At 39.1% G+C, this 21,944-nt stretch overlaps 1 protein-coding gene across 1 annotated transcript; it reads left to right on the top strand.

Moving 5' to 3' along the window:
• Positions 1–4,040: 4,040 nt before the first annotated feature.
• LOC127840738 (uncharacterized) lies at positions 4,041–4,864 on the top strand. The gene is made up of 2 exons (XM_052369154.1): positions 4,041–4,126; positions 4,426–4,864. The coding sequence occupies exons 1-2, from the start codon at positions 4,041–4,043 to the stop codon at positions 4,862–4,864; spliced, it is 525 nt and encodes a 174-aa protein (XP_052225114.1).
• The last annotated feature ends 17,080 nt before the right edge of the window (positions 4,865–21,944 follow it).

Raw genomic sequence — 21,944 nt, 5'->3', positions numbered from 1 at the left:
ATCTGAATTTCATATTTTTATGCCCCTGAAGGAGGGCAAATAGTGATCGCACTGTCTGTCTGTCCGTCACACTTTGCGTTTAGGTTTTGAAAAATGCTCATAACTTCTATGTCGCTTCAGATGTAACATTCATATTTGGTATACATGTGTATATGGACAAGGCCTTTCCATACGCACACAAATTTTGACCCCTTTGACCTTTAACTTAGGGTCCGCATTTAGGTCTCGAAAAATGCGTTTAGGTTTCGAAAAATGTTCATAACTTCTATCAAAGCGTTTGTTGGGGGCATATGTCATCCTATGGAGACAGCTCTTGTTTCTTTTATGCAGGATCATTCCTTATCCTCTTGTTTATATTTACAAACGAAGGCATTACACTAAAGTAGTTAACATATATAATAATTTAACATGCTTTTTACTATACATTCAAACTTGTTAAGTTTATTTGCTGGGGTAGGATTCACAACTTATACTTAAGAATAAACACTCGACTTAGAAGTAATACAAATATGTTCAGCGTTTGAATATGTACATACATGTTTCCACTTGAATATCCCATGCAAACAATGTTATACATGTACAGGAAAAAATATATAAATGCAGGTGGTTATAAATGCCAATTTTCCTTATTTTAGACTTAAGTCAAAGAATTGTGTTGGGAATATGGGCCATTCAGTCATTTTGATACTTCTTTTAGAAACTCAATTTGGCATGACATGGGAAACAAACGCTTTTGTCTCTAGAATATGTTTGTACAATGTATATATCAATATATCTTGCAATAATTGCAGCATGGTACAAAGTTTCAAGAAACTTGGTGGGGACATTTGTTCTAATGATATCTGGACTGAGTACAAACATTGTTGCAATCCGTTGACATACATGGTCATGAGGGCAGTTTCATGATATCATATGGATAGAGTGAAACATTGGCAACACTGAAGTCCCATTTTTGTTCAAACCTCATGAAACTTGCTTAGAAAATTAGTTGTAATATATCTGGGCCGAGGTAAAAAATGGTTTCAGTCTGTCGAATGAAATGGCCGCTAGGGGGCGGGAGAGTGTTCCTTATTAAAGCTATATCAAAACCTAGTAAACTCTCTCAAGTGTCATGTTTTCCTATGTTCATGAAATTTGCTCAATTTTTTTGTTTTAATGATATCGCAATTGAGGTCGAAAATGATATAGTTTGATATAGTTTAGCTTTTAATTTTGGCTTAAGTACAACCTTATAACACTGGTTGAAGTTGCTTCTTTCTAAAGATGCTTACAACAAGAGATACCATGATAGTGTCATGTTGAAGTTGAGGATGATACCGTTAATGGATTCATAAAAAAGTGAGATACTCGAAAAAGTTTCATAACCTCAATTTATTTATATTTTTTTTCCAGAAAATCACATACTGGTAAACAAAGGTGGTGACTGTGTTGCTATGATATTAATAAGTAACAACATCATTTTGAATGAAAAATAATCAAATTAAAACGAAAAATCTACTTTTTTGGGGAAAAAAAATCACTATCAAATATATATATAGTGAAAAAAAAATTTCAGAGAAGTTGAGTTTTCAATATAATTTTATATTTTTTTTTATTCAAAATGATGTTTTTACTAATTAATATCATAGCCTTACGCCAATAACCTGTAGTGGTAAACACAGTAAAACAATAAACACCGTTTTATCTTATTCGCTCCTTCCATCAAATTATTTGCTTCTTCCATCAAATTTAAAGGGTATGTCTTGTAAATTAACTGCAATCCCTCTTTTAACCTTGTGGACCTTTTTTGACGACATATTTTGCAGGAGAGAAAACCAGCAAATCTGGCTTGTTCCAGTAGAGTTGTACCCTATTAATAATTAGTTATTATTGTTTGAATTAGTTTAGACAAACAAAAGTATGCCTCAAAAACATGCACAGAAATTAAATATTCACGTTTCAAAAAGTACTTTTATTCTTCTCAACTCGACTTCTCAGAATTATTAAGTTTCTTCGGGCCACTGGTAAGCGCATGAGAGCCCATCGCACTTTTGTCTCAACAATATGGTGGTCAATTTAGAATCTGGGTCATCATCAGGTGCATCCCAAATCTAGGTCATTAGGTCAAAAAGTGTCCATATATATTAAACCAATATGTAAATGATGTACCATGTCAGACATAACTGTCTGTGAAAATTGTATCGGTCGTCAATAACAGCCCGATTTAGACGAACTCATCCATTCGGGAACGCAGTACACGGGCCATGGTATGGCAGACTATGCATCAATTAACTGGTATTATCCTGTTTGAATGTAATAGTTAATATCAACTTACGTACTGGCATGCCTTATAACCAAACAAAACATTACATAATTCTCGTTCACATGTTGGACACGTTGTTACACTGTACACATTATTTTGACGATAAATGCATAATGATCTATTTTTATTTGGTGCAGCTGCCGATGCTTACTATTGATACATATTTTTGTCGATAGTTTATGCAGCGTCAATATTGAGCGCCGATTGAATTGAGCACATTTTCTGCGATCACAGAAGTCGCATTACCGATCATCTCGGACCCCTTGTATTTTGTTTAAAGCATACCATCTTATTAATAATTTCAACGCGATCTTGTTTTTTTTAAACATATGACGTGTTTATTAAAATACTTTCTTTTAATAACGTTTATAACGTTTTTTTAAATAAATATAACATCATATTTGTTTACAATGAGTATACGATTACTTTTTCGTTCACATAAAAGTTGCGAAATCCGTAGCGATTCTTAATGAAATACCTAAGTTTGATAATTTCGAAGAGAGGAATATTATTAAGTTATGTTTAAATTAAGTTAGTTTTGTTCAATGTATGTGTACAATTACAGAATAAGTGTTGCGTAATTGTTTCAAGTCTCATAAATATGCATTGTTTAATATTAAATATTCTATTGCCTCTGCCAGCTCATTTAACATAACACACTGTATTTATTTGTTTCCATTATTTTACGTATTGCAGTTAAAAAAGCATTTTTGTTAAGTTTATAAATGAGAAGAACAACTGGATGTCCAATTTTGCTTCCAGAATATTGCGAGTAAATCATGCCATTATTTTTGTTTTTAATATATAAGAACAATTCACTTAGTTTGCGATCGCATGGTGTCCATCGTTGCTTATTAATATCATACTGACGTGAATAAAAAACTGTACAGTTAGCGAGAATTACCGCACTATAAGCCTCATCAGTCATCCGAGCAAAGTCATGCTACGCGTCATTCCCAATCTATTGAAAAGTAAGGCTGATGAACTGATGGCCGAAGAGCAGGCTGGATTCAAAGCTGGGCGGAACACAGTGGAACATATCTTCAACTGCTGAATTATCATTGAGAAACACATGCAAAACCAACGTGAGCTCTTCCACAACTTCATTTACTTTAAGAATGCTTTCGACCGCGTGTGGCATGATGTCTGCTGTCCCTCTCGCTCTGTTCAACCTTTTCCTTGAGAACATAATGCAGGTGACTCTGTTCAACCTTTTTCCTTATGAACATAATACAGGTGACTCTCCATGACCACACCACCTCATGAGTGGCATTAGCAGTGAGGTTCAAGGTGTCACCAACACACTTTATGAAAGAGCAGGAGAATACGGGATGGAAGTCAGCACGGAGATGTCGAAGATCATGTTGAACAGCACGACCAACACCAGTGCAGATATCACCATGAACGGCGAGAAGCTAAAAGAAGTGACCAGCTTCAAATACTTTTGCGCAACCTTGTCAAAAGATGGTGTCAATGCCGCTGGGGACCGAATAAGGATTGCCATGGCGACCGCAGCTATGGCCAGACTGAGCAGTTTGTGGATACGCAGTTCCATCAGATCTCCACAAATTACAGGCTGTACAAGTTCCTCGTAGTCTCCATCTTACTCTACGGCTGCGAGAACTTGAAGCTTTACGCGGAAACAGAACGCATGATACAGTTATTTGAACATAAATGTCTCCGAAGACTGATCCGCATCTCTTATACGGAGCACAATACCAACGAGTACGTCCGGAATATGACTGCAAGACTTGTTGGTCCACAAGAGCCCCTAATGGCAACCGTTAAACGACGAAAGCTAGCTTGGTTTGGACACGTCACCAGGCAAGACTCTATTTGTAAGACTGCTCTTCAGGGCACGCTAGAGGGAGGTCGACGTCGAAGACATGACGCTTGTCTCCCTGTTGTATGACTATATCCTAGCCCTTGAGGCGGATGAGAGGAAGGAAGAACAGCAAAGACAAGGGGAGGTTGACCTACCAGCATGAGGGAGAAGACCATTTATCAGAAGCTGCTGGACCAGGCCATGGCTCACTGAAGAAAGAAGACAGCAACATGGTCATTTCACTTGCTTCCTGGACACACAACTCAGATTAGAAGACCCTGCTGGCTACTGCTTTCAGCAACTTTACCAGATTAAACCCTGAGGTGCAGCAGACTAACAACAGGCACCCCCTCTCAGCTGGTACCAAGCTGTCAATCACCTTGAGACATCTGGCCACTGGGGACAACTACAGATCACTGGCATATGGATTCAGATGTGGTATCTCCACCATATCAGAGCGGATTCCAGAAGTGTGCACAGCCACTGTACAGTTGTATAAAGATGAGGTTTTCAACGCACCTATAACCACTGAAGCACGGAGACACCTTTCCCATCAGTTTGAACAGAGGTGGAATGTCCCCCATTCATTTGGTACCTTTGATGGAAAGCACATTGCCATCAAGAAGCAAGCAAACACAGGCAGTTTCTACCGCAACTACAAGGGGTTCTTCTCCATACCAATGCTGGCCCTTGTAGATGCAGAATACAAGTTCATCTGGATTGAGCTGGGAAGTTAAGGACACATGTCTGACTCCGAGATATTTACAGACTCTGAGCTCTTTGAATGCCTAGAAGATGGGTCCATAGGGCTGCCCCCATCATGCCCTCTATTAATTTATGTATTAACAGTTCTCCCAAATCCACCAAATGATGTTATTAACGATATAAAATCAGCAATATTTAATTTCATATGGGACGGTAAGCCTGATAAAATAAAACGAACTCAGTTAATTCAATCTGCAGAAAATGGAGGTATCCAATTAACGAACATTGACTCATTCTTGAATGCAATCAAATGCAGCTGGGTTAAAAGATACCTAGATTATACCAATACGAGTAAATGGAAATTATTCTACCAGAAAATCCTAAAAAATATGGTGACTCCTCACTCTTTGAATGTAACATCAGCAATACTATCTTACATGAAATTGCAAACGAAAACATATTTCTGTCTGATGTTCTATCAGCATGGAGTGATGTCACTCATAACCTAGAAACCCAAACCAGCAGTAAAACTATTTTATGAAACAATAAAAACATAACTTCAAACAATAAGACGTTTTTCTATAAAGATTGGTTTGAACGAAGCATTAACTATGTCGACCAATTATATGACTACAGAATTAAGGATTTCTACTCTTTTGATGATATATGCTACATATACGGAATACCTTCAAAAATTTTCTGAAGTACTACACACTAATCAAAAGCATACCCATACATATTAAATCTGAAATCAATACAAATAATACACCATGTACTCAAACAACATTCGTAGAAAACATACTTGGAAGAAAAAACAAAACGAATAAAATATTTTACACACTACAAATTAAAAACCCTACAGAAATCTCCAAAACCCATAATAAATGGCAAGTCCTTTTCGGAGAACATGAACTTAATTGGAAACACATATTTACCATGCCATATAAAGCAACTATTGAAAGCACACTGAGAAATTTAAAATAAATGCATCCATAGAATTATAGCTACAAATAAATATCTCTTTAAATGCAAATTATCTCACTCAAATCTGTGTGACTTCTGCGGTGAAAACATCGAAACTATAGAACATCTTTTTTGGGAGTAAAAACACATCCAGCCTATTTGGAAACAATTAGTATCTTTTCTTGAACAACAACAACTTAACGTTAAACTATCATTCTTAAATGTAAGTTTCGGAATCTACTCATTGAAATCAATAGACTGTAATAATATTGTGAATTTTATTCTTATATTGATGAAATATTTTATCTTTAACATGAAGTACAAAAAAACAAGTACCAAATTTTAATTGTTTTGTCCATAGTCTTAAACTAAAAATCCAGATTGAGAAAGAAATAGCCCTCAGTAATAACACATTACAAATCTTTGAACAAAAATGGAATCGGATTAAATTCTCATAATGTTTGTCCACTTATATACATTTCACTCTAATGTTAGTTTATCTTTCTAAAATATTTTTGTATATTTTTTTTTCAATCTTATAAGATCAATGTGAATATACAACAAAACACACAAGTGCAGTATGCTTTCTTCCGACTTTATACAACTCATCATTTTTCATAACTATTCTTCTGTTGTACTTTTCTTTTCTCTTTAAAAAATATATATATTAGCATATCTTGTATAACATGTCTGAACTTTATTGCTTTGTACAATCACTATGTTGTATGATCATACACATGTATACATTGTATGTATTATATTAAATAAAAAAAAATCATGCCCTCTCCCTGAGGAAACTGAGCCAGATATTCCATACTTCATTCTGGGTGATGATGCTTTAGCCATGAAGAGCTACATGATAAAGCCATACAGTAGAAGAGGGATAACAGATGAACAGAGAATTTGCAACCACAGGATCTCAAGGGGTAGAAGAGTGGCGGAGAATGCCTTTGGTATCCTGGCCAACGGGTTCAGGTGCCTGCTGGGAACACTGGAACAGAAGGTAGAGAACGTCAGAAATTTGGTGGAGACTGCTGTGGTGCTGCATAATCTGTTGAGGCATACGGTGGTGATGGCAGCCAATGAGATGGACCACTAGGATGAAGAGCACAACTTCGTACCAGGGGCCTGGATACATGGACATCACTGGGAAGATGTTTCACAGCCACATGCGAGGGGGGAACATCGCGACTGTGGATGCCAGACATCAGAGAGATCGTCTCAGAGACTACTTTGTCTCTCCAGTGGCAGTGGGTGTTGTTGACTGGCAGCAAATAATGGCTGGTGTTGTACTTTCTGCTGCAGTTGAAGAGAGGAATAGGTCAGAGTCTAATTGATCGGGATGACGACATAGCGTGAGTATCGTAGGAGATCGTGAAAGAGCATGAGAGAGCGTGAGGAAACTTGCCGAGTGTAACAAAGCCTAACAAAGCGTGTCAATCCTAGATCAAAGCGCCTCAATTCTTGGGAAAGCGGGAGAGTCTTTCATAAAAAACGTAACAAAGCGTAACAAAGCGTGTCAGATTTTGATGACAGCGTCTGACCTCGTGTCAGATCTTCATGCCATTTCGTAGCAAATCTTGAGACATCTTAACGAAGCGTGTCAAGTGGTGACATACTTGTTGGTCCACAAAAGCCCCTAATGGCGACCGTTAAACGACAAAAGCTAGCTTGGTTTTGACACGTCACCAGGCAAGACTCTATTTGCAAGACTGCTCTCCAGGGCACTCTAGAGGGAGGTCGACGTCGAGACTGTCAGAAGAAAAGCTGGGTGGACATTTTTAAAAAGTGGACATCCCTTCCCGTGGTTTAGTTACTCTCGCAGCACACAACATACCTGACTGGAGGAGGATTTTTATATTATCGTTTCTAATCCCCCCCCCCACACACACAACGGCCAAACCGGTCAAGGGATTGATGATGATTATGATGATGAAATTTAGTTTTTAAGCTGATGATAATACGTTGATATCAAGCCAAAGTATTTTAAGGTCGAGTAGAAAAGACATATTTAAAGCGACGATCGACTATTTTTACAGTCACTGAATTTTCGAAGACGTGTCGGTCGTTAACAACAATAATGGTTTTAGAAGAACTCGCCTGATGCGAATGCTTTCTATTATTTGTGAATTAGCGTGTCGTTGTCAGTGATTTCCATGACGTTTTCTTGTATTATAGTAAAAGTGCGTGTTGGTTACGTGGACGTATTGGTTAACTTCGATCATTAATCGATTTATTAGTTATCTCTGTACATGGAAATTTTAACGAAATAATTATAAGCCCAATTAACTGGATGCGTTCCTTAACGTTTGATACACATATATAATATGCAAAAGGAGAATTCAAGTTGGTATTAGCCTACTTGTATCTGAAACAAAGCTCTAATATGTGGACCATACAAATCAATATGTGGATGCAGTTTGACATCATAACGAACGAATCCGACTTTTGTTTGCAAGAGCTGGGATAATTATTTACAACTCGCTTGATGTTCATGAAATAAAAGTTGTTGCCCATAAACAGTCGCATAATACATATCTCGTCGAATAATCTGTGAATTAAAGTAAATATATAGTTATAATGTGAACATATTTCTCTTCGAAAATGCTGTAAAGAAGTAAACATATATGTCATACTAATAGTAATTGTGTGTTGCCTATGTAAAGTACGTACTACTCACAAAACATATAGATAAATAGCCCTATTGATAAATGAACATTACGGCTAATGTTACATTACTTAAAAATTGAATGTTTGAAAATATTAATACATATTAGTAAACTGCATCTTTTCTTGATTCTAAAAAAACGGTTTTGAAAAAAAATCAATGTAATAGAGAGAGAGAGATTGAATTGTAAATACACAAGGTTGTCAAAATCATTGTCAATTTCTTACCATTCTTGACAATATTAATATCGACATACACAACATAAAACACCTTTATAAACTCGTCGGAGCATTAAACGTTTTATCAAGTCACATGGCGAAATCCTGTGTGATTTATCACTAAAACTGGCGTTCTTTTTGGAATTTTGAAGTAACAGTGTTTTACTCGAAGAAAGCACTTGCATAATTGAATTAAAATATTGACGTAGCGTTGGAAGTTATAACACGCAATATGACATTTCGAAATAATTTTAAGTCTCTGTTGACGCTAATTTCATTTACACGTTCTTTATGTAAATTATTTTTCTCATTAAATATTTAGAATTTTATCTGAAAAATATTTTCTCTGAATACCAATTACTCGTCTAAGAAAACTTGATTACGGTACTTCTTTAGTTAAATTCCAATGGACTTATATGTTATTATACGAAGCTGGGAAATTATTAATTAAATGCCTATGTATATGTGAGTGTTCGCGCAATTGTGTGGTTGTTGATTTTATCGTGCGAATAAAATTGATATTACATCTAGCCAGTCACATAGTACGGTGGTAATGGTTACTTCACACCAACGGCGAATGTCGCGCTTTAAATCAGCGAGCAAAGCGCCGTCATTTTTGTTCACTTTTCCAAAAATAGCACGATTTCTAACGCGCTGATTAGCTTTGATACGCTCTAATACGAATAGGTTGCCGCTATGGGGACGAAATATTTCCCGGCTTGTTACGATTCCTCTCGCTTTTATACCGCTTTGATCAGGCTTTGTTACGCTTGAAATCACGCTTTGATAAACTTTATTACCCTTTATTACGCTTTGAGTCGATTATGACGCTTTAAATCAGGCTCAGATACGACTATCAAGCTCTGGTGTGCATTTTACGCTCTGTTTGTATTGGAAAATGTAAAGATCGCCGATTTTTTTTATGCCGCTCTTGATCCTAAAGATGCAGCAGATCCACACAATCATTGCATCTTTGACTCCAGAACACGATGACAGAACAACATGATTCAGAAATTCCAGATGTACCAGAGCATGATCTATCTGAAGAAGACATGGCGTTTGTCTCCCTGTTGTATAACTATATCCTAGTCCTTGAGGCGGATGAGAGGGAGGAAGAACAGCAAAGACAAGGGGGGTTGATCTACCAGCAGGAGGGAGAATACCATTTATCAGAAGCTGCTGGACCAGGCGATGGCTCACTGAAGAAAGAAGACAGCAACATGGTCATAACACTAGCCTCCTGGACACACAACTCAGATTAGAAGACCCTGCTGGCTGCTGCTTTCAGCAACTTCACCAGATCAAACCCTGAGGTGCAGCAGACTAACTATCGTACAGTTACCATCTTTCGAACCCCTCCAGCTTTCGAACCTCTTTCTATTTTCCGTTTACCGCGCATGCGCGAGCGTGTACGCGTCATCAATCTGTGTGTACCGATGCTTTTGTTTACAAACCAGACGACCGTAGCTATCGATCGTTAAAATGCGATATAAACAGGTAAATTTTCACAAATTTTAAACAAAAATATCATTTTTAATATAATTAAAAAAAAAATAAAAATAAATATATATATATATATATATATATATATATATATATATATATATATATATATATATATATATATATATATATATATATATAAAGTCAGATACATAATGATTTTTAACTTAATTTTTTGACAGATGACCCACATTATGGTCTGCGTCAAGTGTCACGTGACCATGGTAAATCACATTGCGATAGGTTACACCACAGTAAAGTTAGTGTGAAGTTCAACATAGCTGATCCACTTTGCAAAAATTGACATTAGAGAAACATTTCTTTTTTTCTCTCCTCTTTTCTGGTAGCAATTTAATTATGTTTCAGGTGTTTCCACAAAAAAGAGTATCAAAACACAAAGGATACTCACCATCAGCTGTGATGAATGCATATAAAATGGTAATGGAAACTGGTGCACCAGTAAAAACTGCTGCTAGACAGTACAGTGTACCACATAACACCCTAAGAGATAGAGTGAAGGGCAGAGTAGATCCGCAGGACAGGGTCCATTATTCTCCACTGAAGAGGAAGCGAAACTTGTCGACCATGTTAAATATATGGCAAACCTTGGGTATGGTTTCACAATAACTGAGGTTGTAGCCAAGGCAACTGACTATGCAGTGTTCTTGAAGAAGCGAACCCATGACAACCCATTGTCAGTCAAGTGGTTTCATGGTTTCAGACGACGTTGGCCTGAAATACAATCTAGAAACTGTCATCAAAAATAATAATCTACTAAATAAGCCTGAATGTGTATACAACATTGATGAGAAAGGTATACAAACTGAACACTCTCCCCCATATGTTGTCAGTGGCAAGGCATGTGTCCCGGCCATAACCTCATCAAGGTCAGTAATCACCACAATCATTGGTGGTGGCAATGCGCTAGGAACACAAATTCCACCATTTTTTATTTTCAAGGGGCAGCGCATGAATGAAGACTTGTTTCAAGGTTCAACACTTGGCTTTGCTGGCACTATGTCTAAAAGTGGTTGGTCGAATTCTACCATATTCCTTGAGTACTTGGAACGCCATTTTGTACGCTACATTCAAAGGCAAAATGCAAGTCAGCCAATCCTATTGATATTTGATGGACACAAGTCACATATCAATGTTTCTGTACTAGAATGGGCACAATAGAATAATGTGCTTTTGTTTGTGCTTCCTGCCCATACAAGCCATTGCCTACAACCCTTGGATATTGGATGCCTTGGTCCATTACAAAAGATTTATGATAACATGTGTCAAAATTTTGTGAGGGACAACCCATCTTCCAAAATCACTAAATTCAATGTAGCTGCACTGGCTTCAAATGCATATGTCAAAGCACTTTCTAACAGCAATCTAAAAGTGTCTTTTCAGAAAGCTGGTATATATCCTCTCGACAGAACAGCAGTCCCTGTTGACAACTTCAAGCCCTCCGAGCCATATGTCGGTTTAGACCCTACACCTGTCTCAGCTGCTGAACAGTCTGACGTTGACTCCTATTTCAAGGCTGCAGAGTCTGTTATTGATAAAAAGAAAGAATATAATAAAACGGCGATCAATAAAACACTAAGTAGTGTTGTTTCCGGGCAAGAAATTACCCGATCATACATATGTCAGTAAATTTTCAGCAAAGCACAGTCCCAGCCTTTATGTGAACCGCCAGCACCCAAGAAGCGCAAAAATAATTCCAACCTGAAAATCTGTAAAACGTCTGTCAGCTCACAAAAAACAAACAATCCTGTTGTTACCTCATTCCAGAACCTGTTCCTGGTCCATCACACATAAACTTAAACCTTAAGTCAGATTCATATTCAGATGACTCTGACTCTGATATTGCTGACGAGGATAAGTGCTGCGTTTGCAAGCAGTTTCAACCTGAAAAACTGAAAAATTGTGTGTCCCTTGTGATCACGAAATGGGCACAGTGTGACCTCACTGGCTGCAAACATTGGACACATCTCATATATTGCTGCAAGGAGCGAGTCATTCGGCGCAATGACATATTCATCTGCCCTTGTCATGGCCAATCAAGCACTAAAGAATAAAAGCGTCAGTATAAACATGATCTGTTTAAGTTGTTAAATGTTTAAAGTTATTAACTGTTTCAAATTTTATTGTTTTGGACCAAAAGTTATGAACTATACTGTATTAGTGTACACAGTTCAAAAGCTGGTGTTCTTAGATGACGGCCATATTGGATTTTTTGTGAAAGGGTGATGGAAACTACATAGTATATTTCAATGTTATGATTTGGGATATGCACACTTAAATCAATTCAGGTATGTATTAAATATTATATTTTTTTGGAGGAATTGTTTATTTCGTTGTTGTTGTAATAAAAACTATTATTTGATTGCATCTTATATTAAGGGGTTCGAAAGCCGGTTCGTCCACGCTACAAGCACCCCCTCTCAGCTGGCATCAAGCTGACAATCACCTTGAGACATCTGGCCACTGGGGACAACTACAGGTCACTGGCATATGGATTCAGATGTGGTATCTCCACCATATCAGAGCTGATTCCAGAAGTGTGCATGGCCATTGTACAGTTGTATAAAGATGAGTTTTTCAACGCACCTATAACCACTGAAGCACGGAGACACCTTTCCCAGCAGTTTGAACAGAGATGGAATGTTGTTGATCTAGGAGGGTTGGTGCCTTTGATGGAAAGCACATTGCCATCACGAAGCAAGCAAACACAGGCAGTTTCTACCGCAACTACAAGGGGTTCTTCTCCATACCAATGCTGGCCCTTGTAGATGCAGAATACAAGTTCATCTGAATTGAGCTGGGAGGTAAAGGACACATGTCTGACTCCCAGATATTTACAGACTCTGAGCTCTTTGAATGCCTAGAAGATGGGTCCATAGGGGCTGCCCCCACCATGCCCTCTCCCTGAGGAAACTGAGCCAGATATTCCATACTTCATTCTGGGTGATGATGTTTTTGCCCTAAAGAGCTACATGATGAAGCCATACAGTAGAAGAGGAATAACAGATGCACAGAGAATCTGCAACCACATGATCTCAAGGGGTAGAAGAGTGGTGGAGAATGCCTTTGTCATCCTGGCCAACAGGTTCAAGTGCCTGCTGGGAACACTGGAACAGAATGTAGAGAACGTCAGAAATTTGGTGGAGACTGCTGTGGTGCTGCACAATCTGTTGAGGCATACGGTGGTGATGGCAGCCAATGAGGTGGACCACTAGGATGAAGAGCACAACTTCGTACCAGGGGCATGGAGACATGGACGTCAATGGGAAGATGTTCCACAGCCACATGCGAGGGGGGGGGACATCGCGTCTGTGGATGCCAGACATCAGAGAGATCGTCTCAGAGACTACTTTGTCTCTCCAGTGGCAGTGGGTGTTGTTGACTGGCAGCAAAGAATGGCTGATGTTGTACTTCCTGCTGCAGTTGAAGAGAGGAATGTGTCAGAGGCTAATTGATCGGGATGACGACATAGCGTGGGTATCGTAGAAGATCGTGAAAGAGCATGAGAGAGCGTGAGCAAACTTGCCGAGTGTAACAAAGCCTAACAAAACGTGTTAAATCCTAGATCAAAGCGCCTCAATTCGTGGGAAAGCGGGAGAGTCTTTCATGAAAACTTAACAAAGCATAACAAAGCGTGTCAGATTTTGATGAAAGCGTCTGACCTCGTGTCAGATCTTCATGTCAGATCGTAGCAAATTTTGAGACATCTTAACGAAGCATGTCAAGTGGTGACAGACCGTGAAAACTGGGGTCCCTGCTTTGAACAAAGCTCTGTTAAGCTATCCTACGATTTGAGTCAAGCTTTGCTGCGTTTTGTTACGATTTTTTATGCTTTGATACGATCTCGGCGCTTTAATCAATTCGTGACAGAGCGCCCAAAATGTTTAAACAGTTTAAAATTTGTTGGCGTTCTTGCCGGATGTCCCGGTTTTCTTCAAGCTTTCCCACGATATTTTACGACACTAACGCATGAATCAAGCTTTGTTACGCTTTAATGCCGCTTTGCACACCGCTTTAAAGCGCCATCAAAGCGCCGTTGGTGTGAACCATGTATAAGTGCAAACATACATGAGACGCTCCCGTCGTTTTTCGTTTTTCTCAAGTTGAAACATTAACTAAGAAGCGTTCGAGTACATGTATTATTCATAGAACAATTTAATAGCGAAAACTCGAATAATTCGATAAATATCAATATAAGTGCATGATTATGAACAGATGATGCAAAATATTACACATATTATACTAGGTGTGGGAATAGCAATATAAACAATATGTGCTTGCATGGTCAGATGAATTCATGAAACCTATAAAAAATTACACATTACAATTGCCTGCTTAGTAATCATTTTAACTTTTTTTCTTCATTTCATACCATACAGCAAAGAGTCATGCATCGAATTTGACCGATTGTCCATCTCGCCGAGGAATTTAGAGAATCGTCAATAGAACACAAGTGCTAGTTTATGATAAATTAAACGCACTTGGTTGAATGATCTGATAATGTTGTAAATCCGAATATTCTATAGCATATGCTGAATGTTTTCATATTTTAGTAGAATCCATTATATGAAAATAAACAAAACCTATTTGGCCTGATTGAAATGTTAAAATTAATATATTAGCTCGGCAATTTTGAGACGTATTCATTGTCAATAATGCCATTTACTGTAACTGAAGAAATGCAAGCCATTCTGAAAACGATTTGCTATTTACATTAACCAACACAAACAACTTCCACACCAACAATCTTATACAAAACATCCGAAAAAGGAAACCTATTTTCATTTCCAAAACAATGCTTAAATAAAACAAAAATGCAAAACATATATTTCTAATGAAATTACTCGGCAAAGTACATTTATTTTTCTAATTAGTTTATATTTAAATAATTAAAAACAGACATACATTCTCAAGGAAAACAGAACTTTAAGATGATTTCAAATGAAACAAATTGCGTTATCGTTTTAATTGTATTGCTAAATGAATTATTATCTTAACGAGGTAGAATTCTTTGCTTACTCAACTACTTTATTAGACTAGACGCAAGAGGTTTATGACAAAATTAAACAGCGCACATAGTTCTTTGTGTCTTTTACATAGCTCTTGACATATCAAACATTTCGACATATACTGTAAACTTAGTTTTCGTTGCCATTAATTTTCATTGACATGGTGTGTTGGGCGATCCATGACTTTAACACAAACACACCGGAATGGCCGAGTTGCATTCTTCAATATGTAAAAAAAAACGAATGTCACAATTTAACGTCTCTGCAAAAAAACATTTTTGAAATTCATGGCGACCAATTTAAATGATATAACTGAAAAACACGAAGAACAATCTGTCTAACAATTGTATTACCCTGTTAGTAATCATCATCAGACATGGAGACGTTCTTAAGCTAGGTGTGGTAGGACAAATCAACTGCTCATAAATATCAAGATTATTTGTCAGATAAATCGCTAATGAATCGAACTGGGAGTGCAATACTTCGAAAAGGGAGAGGGGGACGTACAAACAGGATGGCATAAGCGTTGGCTATCAACAAATATACGTATAAGTGGTGTCTGAGACTGTGCGAATGCGCAGTCTGGTCTGCAGACATATTAGCCCCTGAGAATGTACGAATGCTCAGTCTGGTCTGCAGACATGTTAGCTCATGAGACTGTACGAATGCTCAGTCCAGTCTCCAGACATGTTAGCTCATGAGACTGTGCGAATGCTCAGTCTGGTCTGCAGACATGTTGGCTCATGAGACTGTGCGAATGCTCAGTCCAGTCTGCAGACATGTTAGCTCATGAGACTGTGCGAATGCTCAGTCTGGTCTGCAGACATGTTAGCTCATGAGACTGTAGGAATGCTCAGTCTGGTTCGCAGACATGTTAGCTCATGAGACTGTAGGAATGCTCAGTCTGGTCTGCAGACATGTTAGCTTATGAGACTGTACGAACTCTCAGTCCACTCTGCAGACATGTTAGCCCCTGAGACTGTGCGAATGCTCAGTCTGGTCTGCAGACATGTTAGCCACTGAGACTGTGCGAATGCTCAGTCTGGTCTGCAGACATGTTAGCTCATGAGACTGTACGAATGCTCAGTCTGGTCTGCAGACATGTGAGCTCATGAGAGTGTGCGAATGCTCAGTCTGGTCTGCAGACATGTTAGCCCCTGAGACTGTGCGAATGCTCAGTCTGGTCTGCAGACATGTTAGCTCATGAGACTGTACGAATGCTCAGTCTGGTCTGCAGACATGTTAGCCACTGAGACTGTGCGAATGCTCAGTCCAGTCTGCAGACATGTTAGCTCATGAGACTGTGCGAATGCTCAGTCTGGTCTGCAGACATGTTAGCTCATGAGACTGTACGAATGCTTAGTCTGGTCTGCAGACATGTTAGCTCATGAGAGTATGCGAATGCTCAGTCTGGTCTGCAGATATGTTAGCCCCTGAGACTGTACGAATGCTTAGTCTGGTCTGCAGACATGTTAGCTCATGAGAGTATGCGAATGCTCAGTCTGGTCTGCAGACATGTTAGCTCATGAGACTGTGCGAATGCTCAGTCTGGTCTGCAGACATGTTAGCCCCTGAGACTGTACGAATGTTCAGTCTGGTCTGCAGACATGTTAGCTCATGAGACTGTACGAATGCTCAGTCTGGTCTGCAGACATGTTAGCTCATGAGACTGCACGAATGCTCAGTCTGGTCTGCAGACATGTAATCCACTTAGACTGTGCGAATGCTCAGTCAGGTCTGCAGACAGGTTAGCTCATGAGACTGTACGAATGCTCAGTCTGGTCTGCAGACAGGTTAGCTCATGAGACTGTACGAATGCTCAGTCTGGTCTGCAGACATGATAGCCACTGAGACTGTACGAATGCTCAGTCTGGTCTGCAGACATGTTAGCCCCTGAGACTGTAAGAACTCTCAGTCCACTCTGCAGACATGATAGCCACTGAGACTGTGCGAATGCTCAGTCTGGTCTGCAAACATGTTAGCCACAGAGACTGTGCGAATGTTCAGTCTGGTCTGCAGACATGTTAGCCCCTGAGACTCTGCGAATGCTCAGTCTGGTCAGCAGACATGTTAGCTCATGAGACTGTACGAATGCTCAGTCTGGTCTGCAGACATGTTAGCCCCTGAGATTGTGCGAATGCTCAGTCCAGTCTGCAGACATGTTAGCTCATGAGACTGTAGGAATGCTCAGTCTGGTCTGCAGACTTGTTAGCTCATGAGACTGTACGAATGCTCAGTCTGGTCTGCAGACATGTTAGCTCATGAGACTGTACGAACTCTCAGTCCAGTCTGCAGACATGTTAGCCCCTGAGACTGTGCGAATGCTCAGTCTGTTCTGCAGACATGTTAGCTCATGAGACTGTACGAACTCTCAGTCTGGTCTGCAGACATGTTAGCTCATGAGACTGTACGAATGCTCAGTCTGGTCTGCAGACATGTTAGCTCATGAGACTGTACGAATGCTCAGTCTGGTCTGCAGACATGTTAGCCACTGAGACTGTGCGAATGCTCAGTCTGGTCTGCAGACATGTTAGCTCATGAGACTGTACGAACTCTCAGTCCAGTCTGCAGACATGTTAGCCCCTGAGACTGTGCGAATGCTCAGTCTGGTCTGCAGACATGTTAGCTCATGAGACTGTACGAACTCTCAGTCTGGTCTGCAGACATGTTAGCTCATGAGACTGTACGAACTCTCAGTCTGGTCTGCAGACATGTTAGCTCATGAGACTGTACGAATGTTCAGTCTGGTCTGCAGACATGTTAGCTCATGAGACTGTGCGAATGCTCAGTCTGGTCTGCAGACATGTTTGCTCATGAGACTGTGCGAATGTTCAGTCTGGTCTGCAGACATGTTAGCTCATGAGACTGTGCGAATGCTCAGTCTGTTCTGAAGACTTGTTAGCTCATGAGACTGTACAAATGCTCAGTCTGGTCTGCAGACATGTTAGCCACTGAGACTGTGCGAATGCTCAGTCTGGTCTGCAGACATGTTAGCTCATGAGACTGTACGAATGCTCAGTCTGGTCTGCAGACATGTTTGCTCATGAGACTGTGCGAATGTTCAGTCTGGTCTGCAGACATGTTAGCTCATGAGACTGTGCGAATGCTCAGTCTGTTCTGCAGACTTGTTAGCTCATGAGACTGTACGAATGCTCAGTCTGGTCTGCAGACATGTTAGCCACAGAGACTGTGCGAATGTTCAGTCTGGTCTGCAGACATGTTAGCTCATGAGACTGTACGAATGCTCAGTCTGGTCTGCAGACATGTTAGCTCATGAGACTGTGCGAATGTTCAGTCTGGTCTGCATACATGTTAGCTCATGAGACTGTGCGAATGCTCAGTCTGTTCTGCAGACTTGTTAGCTCATGAGACTGTACGAATGCTCAGTCTGGTCTGCAGACATGTTAGCTCATGAGACTGTACGAATGCTCAGTCTGGTCTGCAGACATGTTAGCTCATGAGACTGTACGAATGTTCAGTCTGGTCTGCAGACATGTTAGCTCATGAGACTGTACGAATGCTCAGTCTGGTCTGCAGACATGTTAGCTCATGAGACTGTACGAATGTTCAGTCTGGTCTGCAGACATGTTAGCTCATGAGACTGTACGAATGCTCAGTCTGGTCTGCAGACATGATAGCTCATGAGACTGTGCGAATGTTCAGTCTGGTCTGCAGACATGTTAGCTCATGAGACTGTGCGAATGTTCAGTCTGGTCTGCAGACATGTTAGCTCATGAGACTGTACGAATGCTCAGTCTGGTCTGCAGACATGTTAGCTCATGAGACTGTGCGAATGCTCAGTCTGTTCTGCAGACTTGTTAGCTCATGAGACTGTGCGAATGTTCAGTCTGGTCTGCAGACATGTTAGCTCATGAGACTGTACGAATGCTCAGTCTGGTCTGCAGACATGTTAGCTCATGAGACTGTACGAATGCTCAGTCTGGTCTGCAGACATGTTAGCTCATGAGACTGTGCGAATGTTCAGTCTGGTCTGCAGACATGTTAGCTCATGAGACTGTGCGAATGCTCAGTCTGGTCTGCAGACATGTTAGCCCCTGAGACTGTGCGAATGCTTAGTCTGGTCTGCAGACATGTTAGCTCATGAGACTGTACGAATGCTCAGTCTGGTCTGCAGACATGTAAGCCCCTGAGACTGTGCGAATGCATGCAGCAAAACCCCATTTTCGCATGACGAGTCTCAAACGAATTCAAGAAGATATAACCAAACTGTCTTTGTAACGCCCCTGTATATTAATAATTTCATGCAACATTATTTTGAGACTGATTTTATTGTTCCGCCACATAATATAAATAAAATAATGTGAAACTTAAATAAAAATAAAGATACCGTGAGCACGAAATTCAAAATTAACAATGTCAATATTACATATGGTACATCTTTATTTCATAAGAATATTGCAACACTTAATACAGATAACTCAATTTGATTTCATACTTGTTTCACTTTTATGTTGAATCGAGTCCCTCGTTAAATTTCCAAACTATAAGATAAGCTCATTAACCTATTAATAACGTTGCGCCTTTTTTCTTGAATAATTGTTGTGTTGAATTCAAGCTATCACGACACTGGCAGAAGAGAAAGCCCTGTTGTATGAACTGTAACTAAGTTATTAAGACAAACAAAACATATACAATACTGTATACAAAACAATACAGTCCCAAGACAGACACAGCCGTTTGTAGTGCCTTCACATATAATATAGACATCTGATAATATAAGTACACATCGTATAACTTTTAAATGGTGTTGCTATACTTTTCAGTTAAAAGGTAGCCGATGATAAAAATGCCAGTCAGCCTTTACGTGTGTTCATATTGTGTAATACTATTATCTACTTTGTTTCCGACACCCGTCAATAATAGAATCTATCATGGATAGTGCAGCTGGACATCTAATTTGTTTTACCTCACTGACAATATTGCAATAACTCGAATTTATTATATTTGCTTTAAAAAACGTAGTGTGAACCAAAGTACTCCAAATAAGGCTTCAGTTGAATAGGAACTAGCCCAGTAAACATAACTCACTTACATTCTTGAAGCATGAACATTTCGGGAAACTGCATGAATTCCATACACTAGTAAGGAACGACATGATAAGTACTCATGCTTTTAATGGGCTCAATGGAGTGAAACAAACTACCCGAAATGTCTTTAATTAGTGATGAACTCTTAAAGTATTTGAACGATTTTTTTAGAGGAAATACGTCTATTTTATAAAGACTAGTGATATCGCAAACAATCGACCCTTATTAAAGAAAATGTAACTCCAGAAACTCAACTCAATGGGGAGATCCATTCTTGTAGACCACCCGTAATTGTTTGTTTTCAGACAAGTGAAGAGTTTACTATAAATACCGGACACAACATATAAACTTCTAATGTCTTAAATATAAACTGTGTTACTAGATGCCAAGAGCTATATTTGGGCAATATCTGTCACTGTTTATTTCAATTTTCAAGTATATGCCCGGCTACAGATTGTCCATGGACAGTCCTGAAATTAGGATGGATATCCATGGATATCCATGGTAAAAGCAAAGAAAGCCATGGATAAAGCAAGTAACTGGAAATTGTCCATGGGCAGTGTCCATGGATAGTATGGTTATTGTCCAGGGAAAGCAATTATAGCATGGACATTGTCCATGGATAGCATGGACATTGTCCAGAGGGAGCAATTTTACCATGGACATTGTCCATGGTCAAGTTCATTTCTCATACTTAGAGTATTTCTATCATGTGAAAGTGTATTTTTTGCAGAAAATCTGTTAAGTGTCAAAACACGAAAAAAGTTTAAAAAAATCATACGTGCCTTATTTCTTCGGATTTTAAGCTCATGTTGGGTTTCAAATTACTGGAAATGACATGTGAAATTCATATAAATTAAAATCATTTTTAGTAGTAGTAGTAGTAGTAGTATTAGTAGTAGAAGAAGTAGTAGTAGTAGTAGCAGTAGTGGCAGCAGCAGCAGCAGTAGAGGAAGCAGCAGTAGTTGTAGTAGTAGTAGCAGCAGCAGCAGTAGCAGTAGCAGTAGTAGTAGTAGTAGTCGTAGCAGCAGCAGCAGCAGTAGCAGTAGTAGTAGCAGCAGCAGCAGCAAGAGGAGCAGCAGCAGCAGTAGTAGTAGTAGTTGTTGTTGTTATTGTTATAGTTATTGTTGTAGTAGCAGTAGTAGTTGTAGTTGTTGTTGTATCAGTGGTGGTGGTGGTGTTAGTGGTGGTAGTAGTAGTAGAAGAAGTAGTAGAAGTAGTAGTAACAAGTAGTAGCAGCAGTAGCAACAGCAGCAGCAGTAATAGTAGCAGTAGCAGTAGTAGTAGTAGTAGTAGTAGAAGAAGTAGTAGTAGTAGTAGTAACTTTCAAAGCAATTTCTACAAGTTAAAATGTCTTTACACTGTTTAAGTTGTCTACACACTCTGATTTCTCTGAATATCAAACTACAATGGAGGTTAACTCACTATCTGATAAGCACTGTCTGTATGCCAGATGTCTGCTGCTAAGCTATTAATTGGTTATAACATATAACAGCCTTTTTTCTGATTGCCTGGATTCAAACACAGATGGTTTTAACCTCTTAGTTTGAAATACTGGAGTACACATGACTGTTAGAAAATATACAGGTTAAACTTGTTGTTAAAATGAAGCAAAAGTAATTTCACAAACAGTAGAGATGAGTTTTTACATAACCAACAATTTCTTAAAATAATAATGTATTGAA

Source organism: Dreissena polymorpha, chromosome 8, assembly GCF_020536995.1.
Source record: "Dreissena polymorpha isolate Duluth1 chromosome 8, UMN_Dpol_1.0, whole genome shotgun sequence".
NCBI classification, from domain to species: Eukaryota; Metazoa; Mollusca; class Bivalvia; order Myida; family Dreissenidae; genus Dreissena; species Dreissena polymorpha.
Note: the sequence above shows the minus strand (reverse complement) of the source record. Positions and strands in the feature narration are given on the sequence as shown.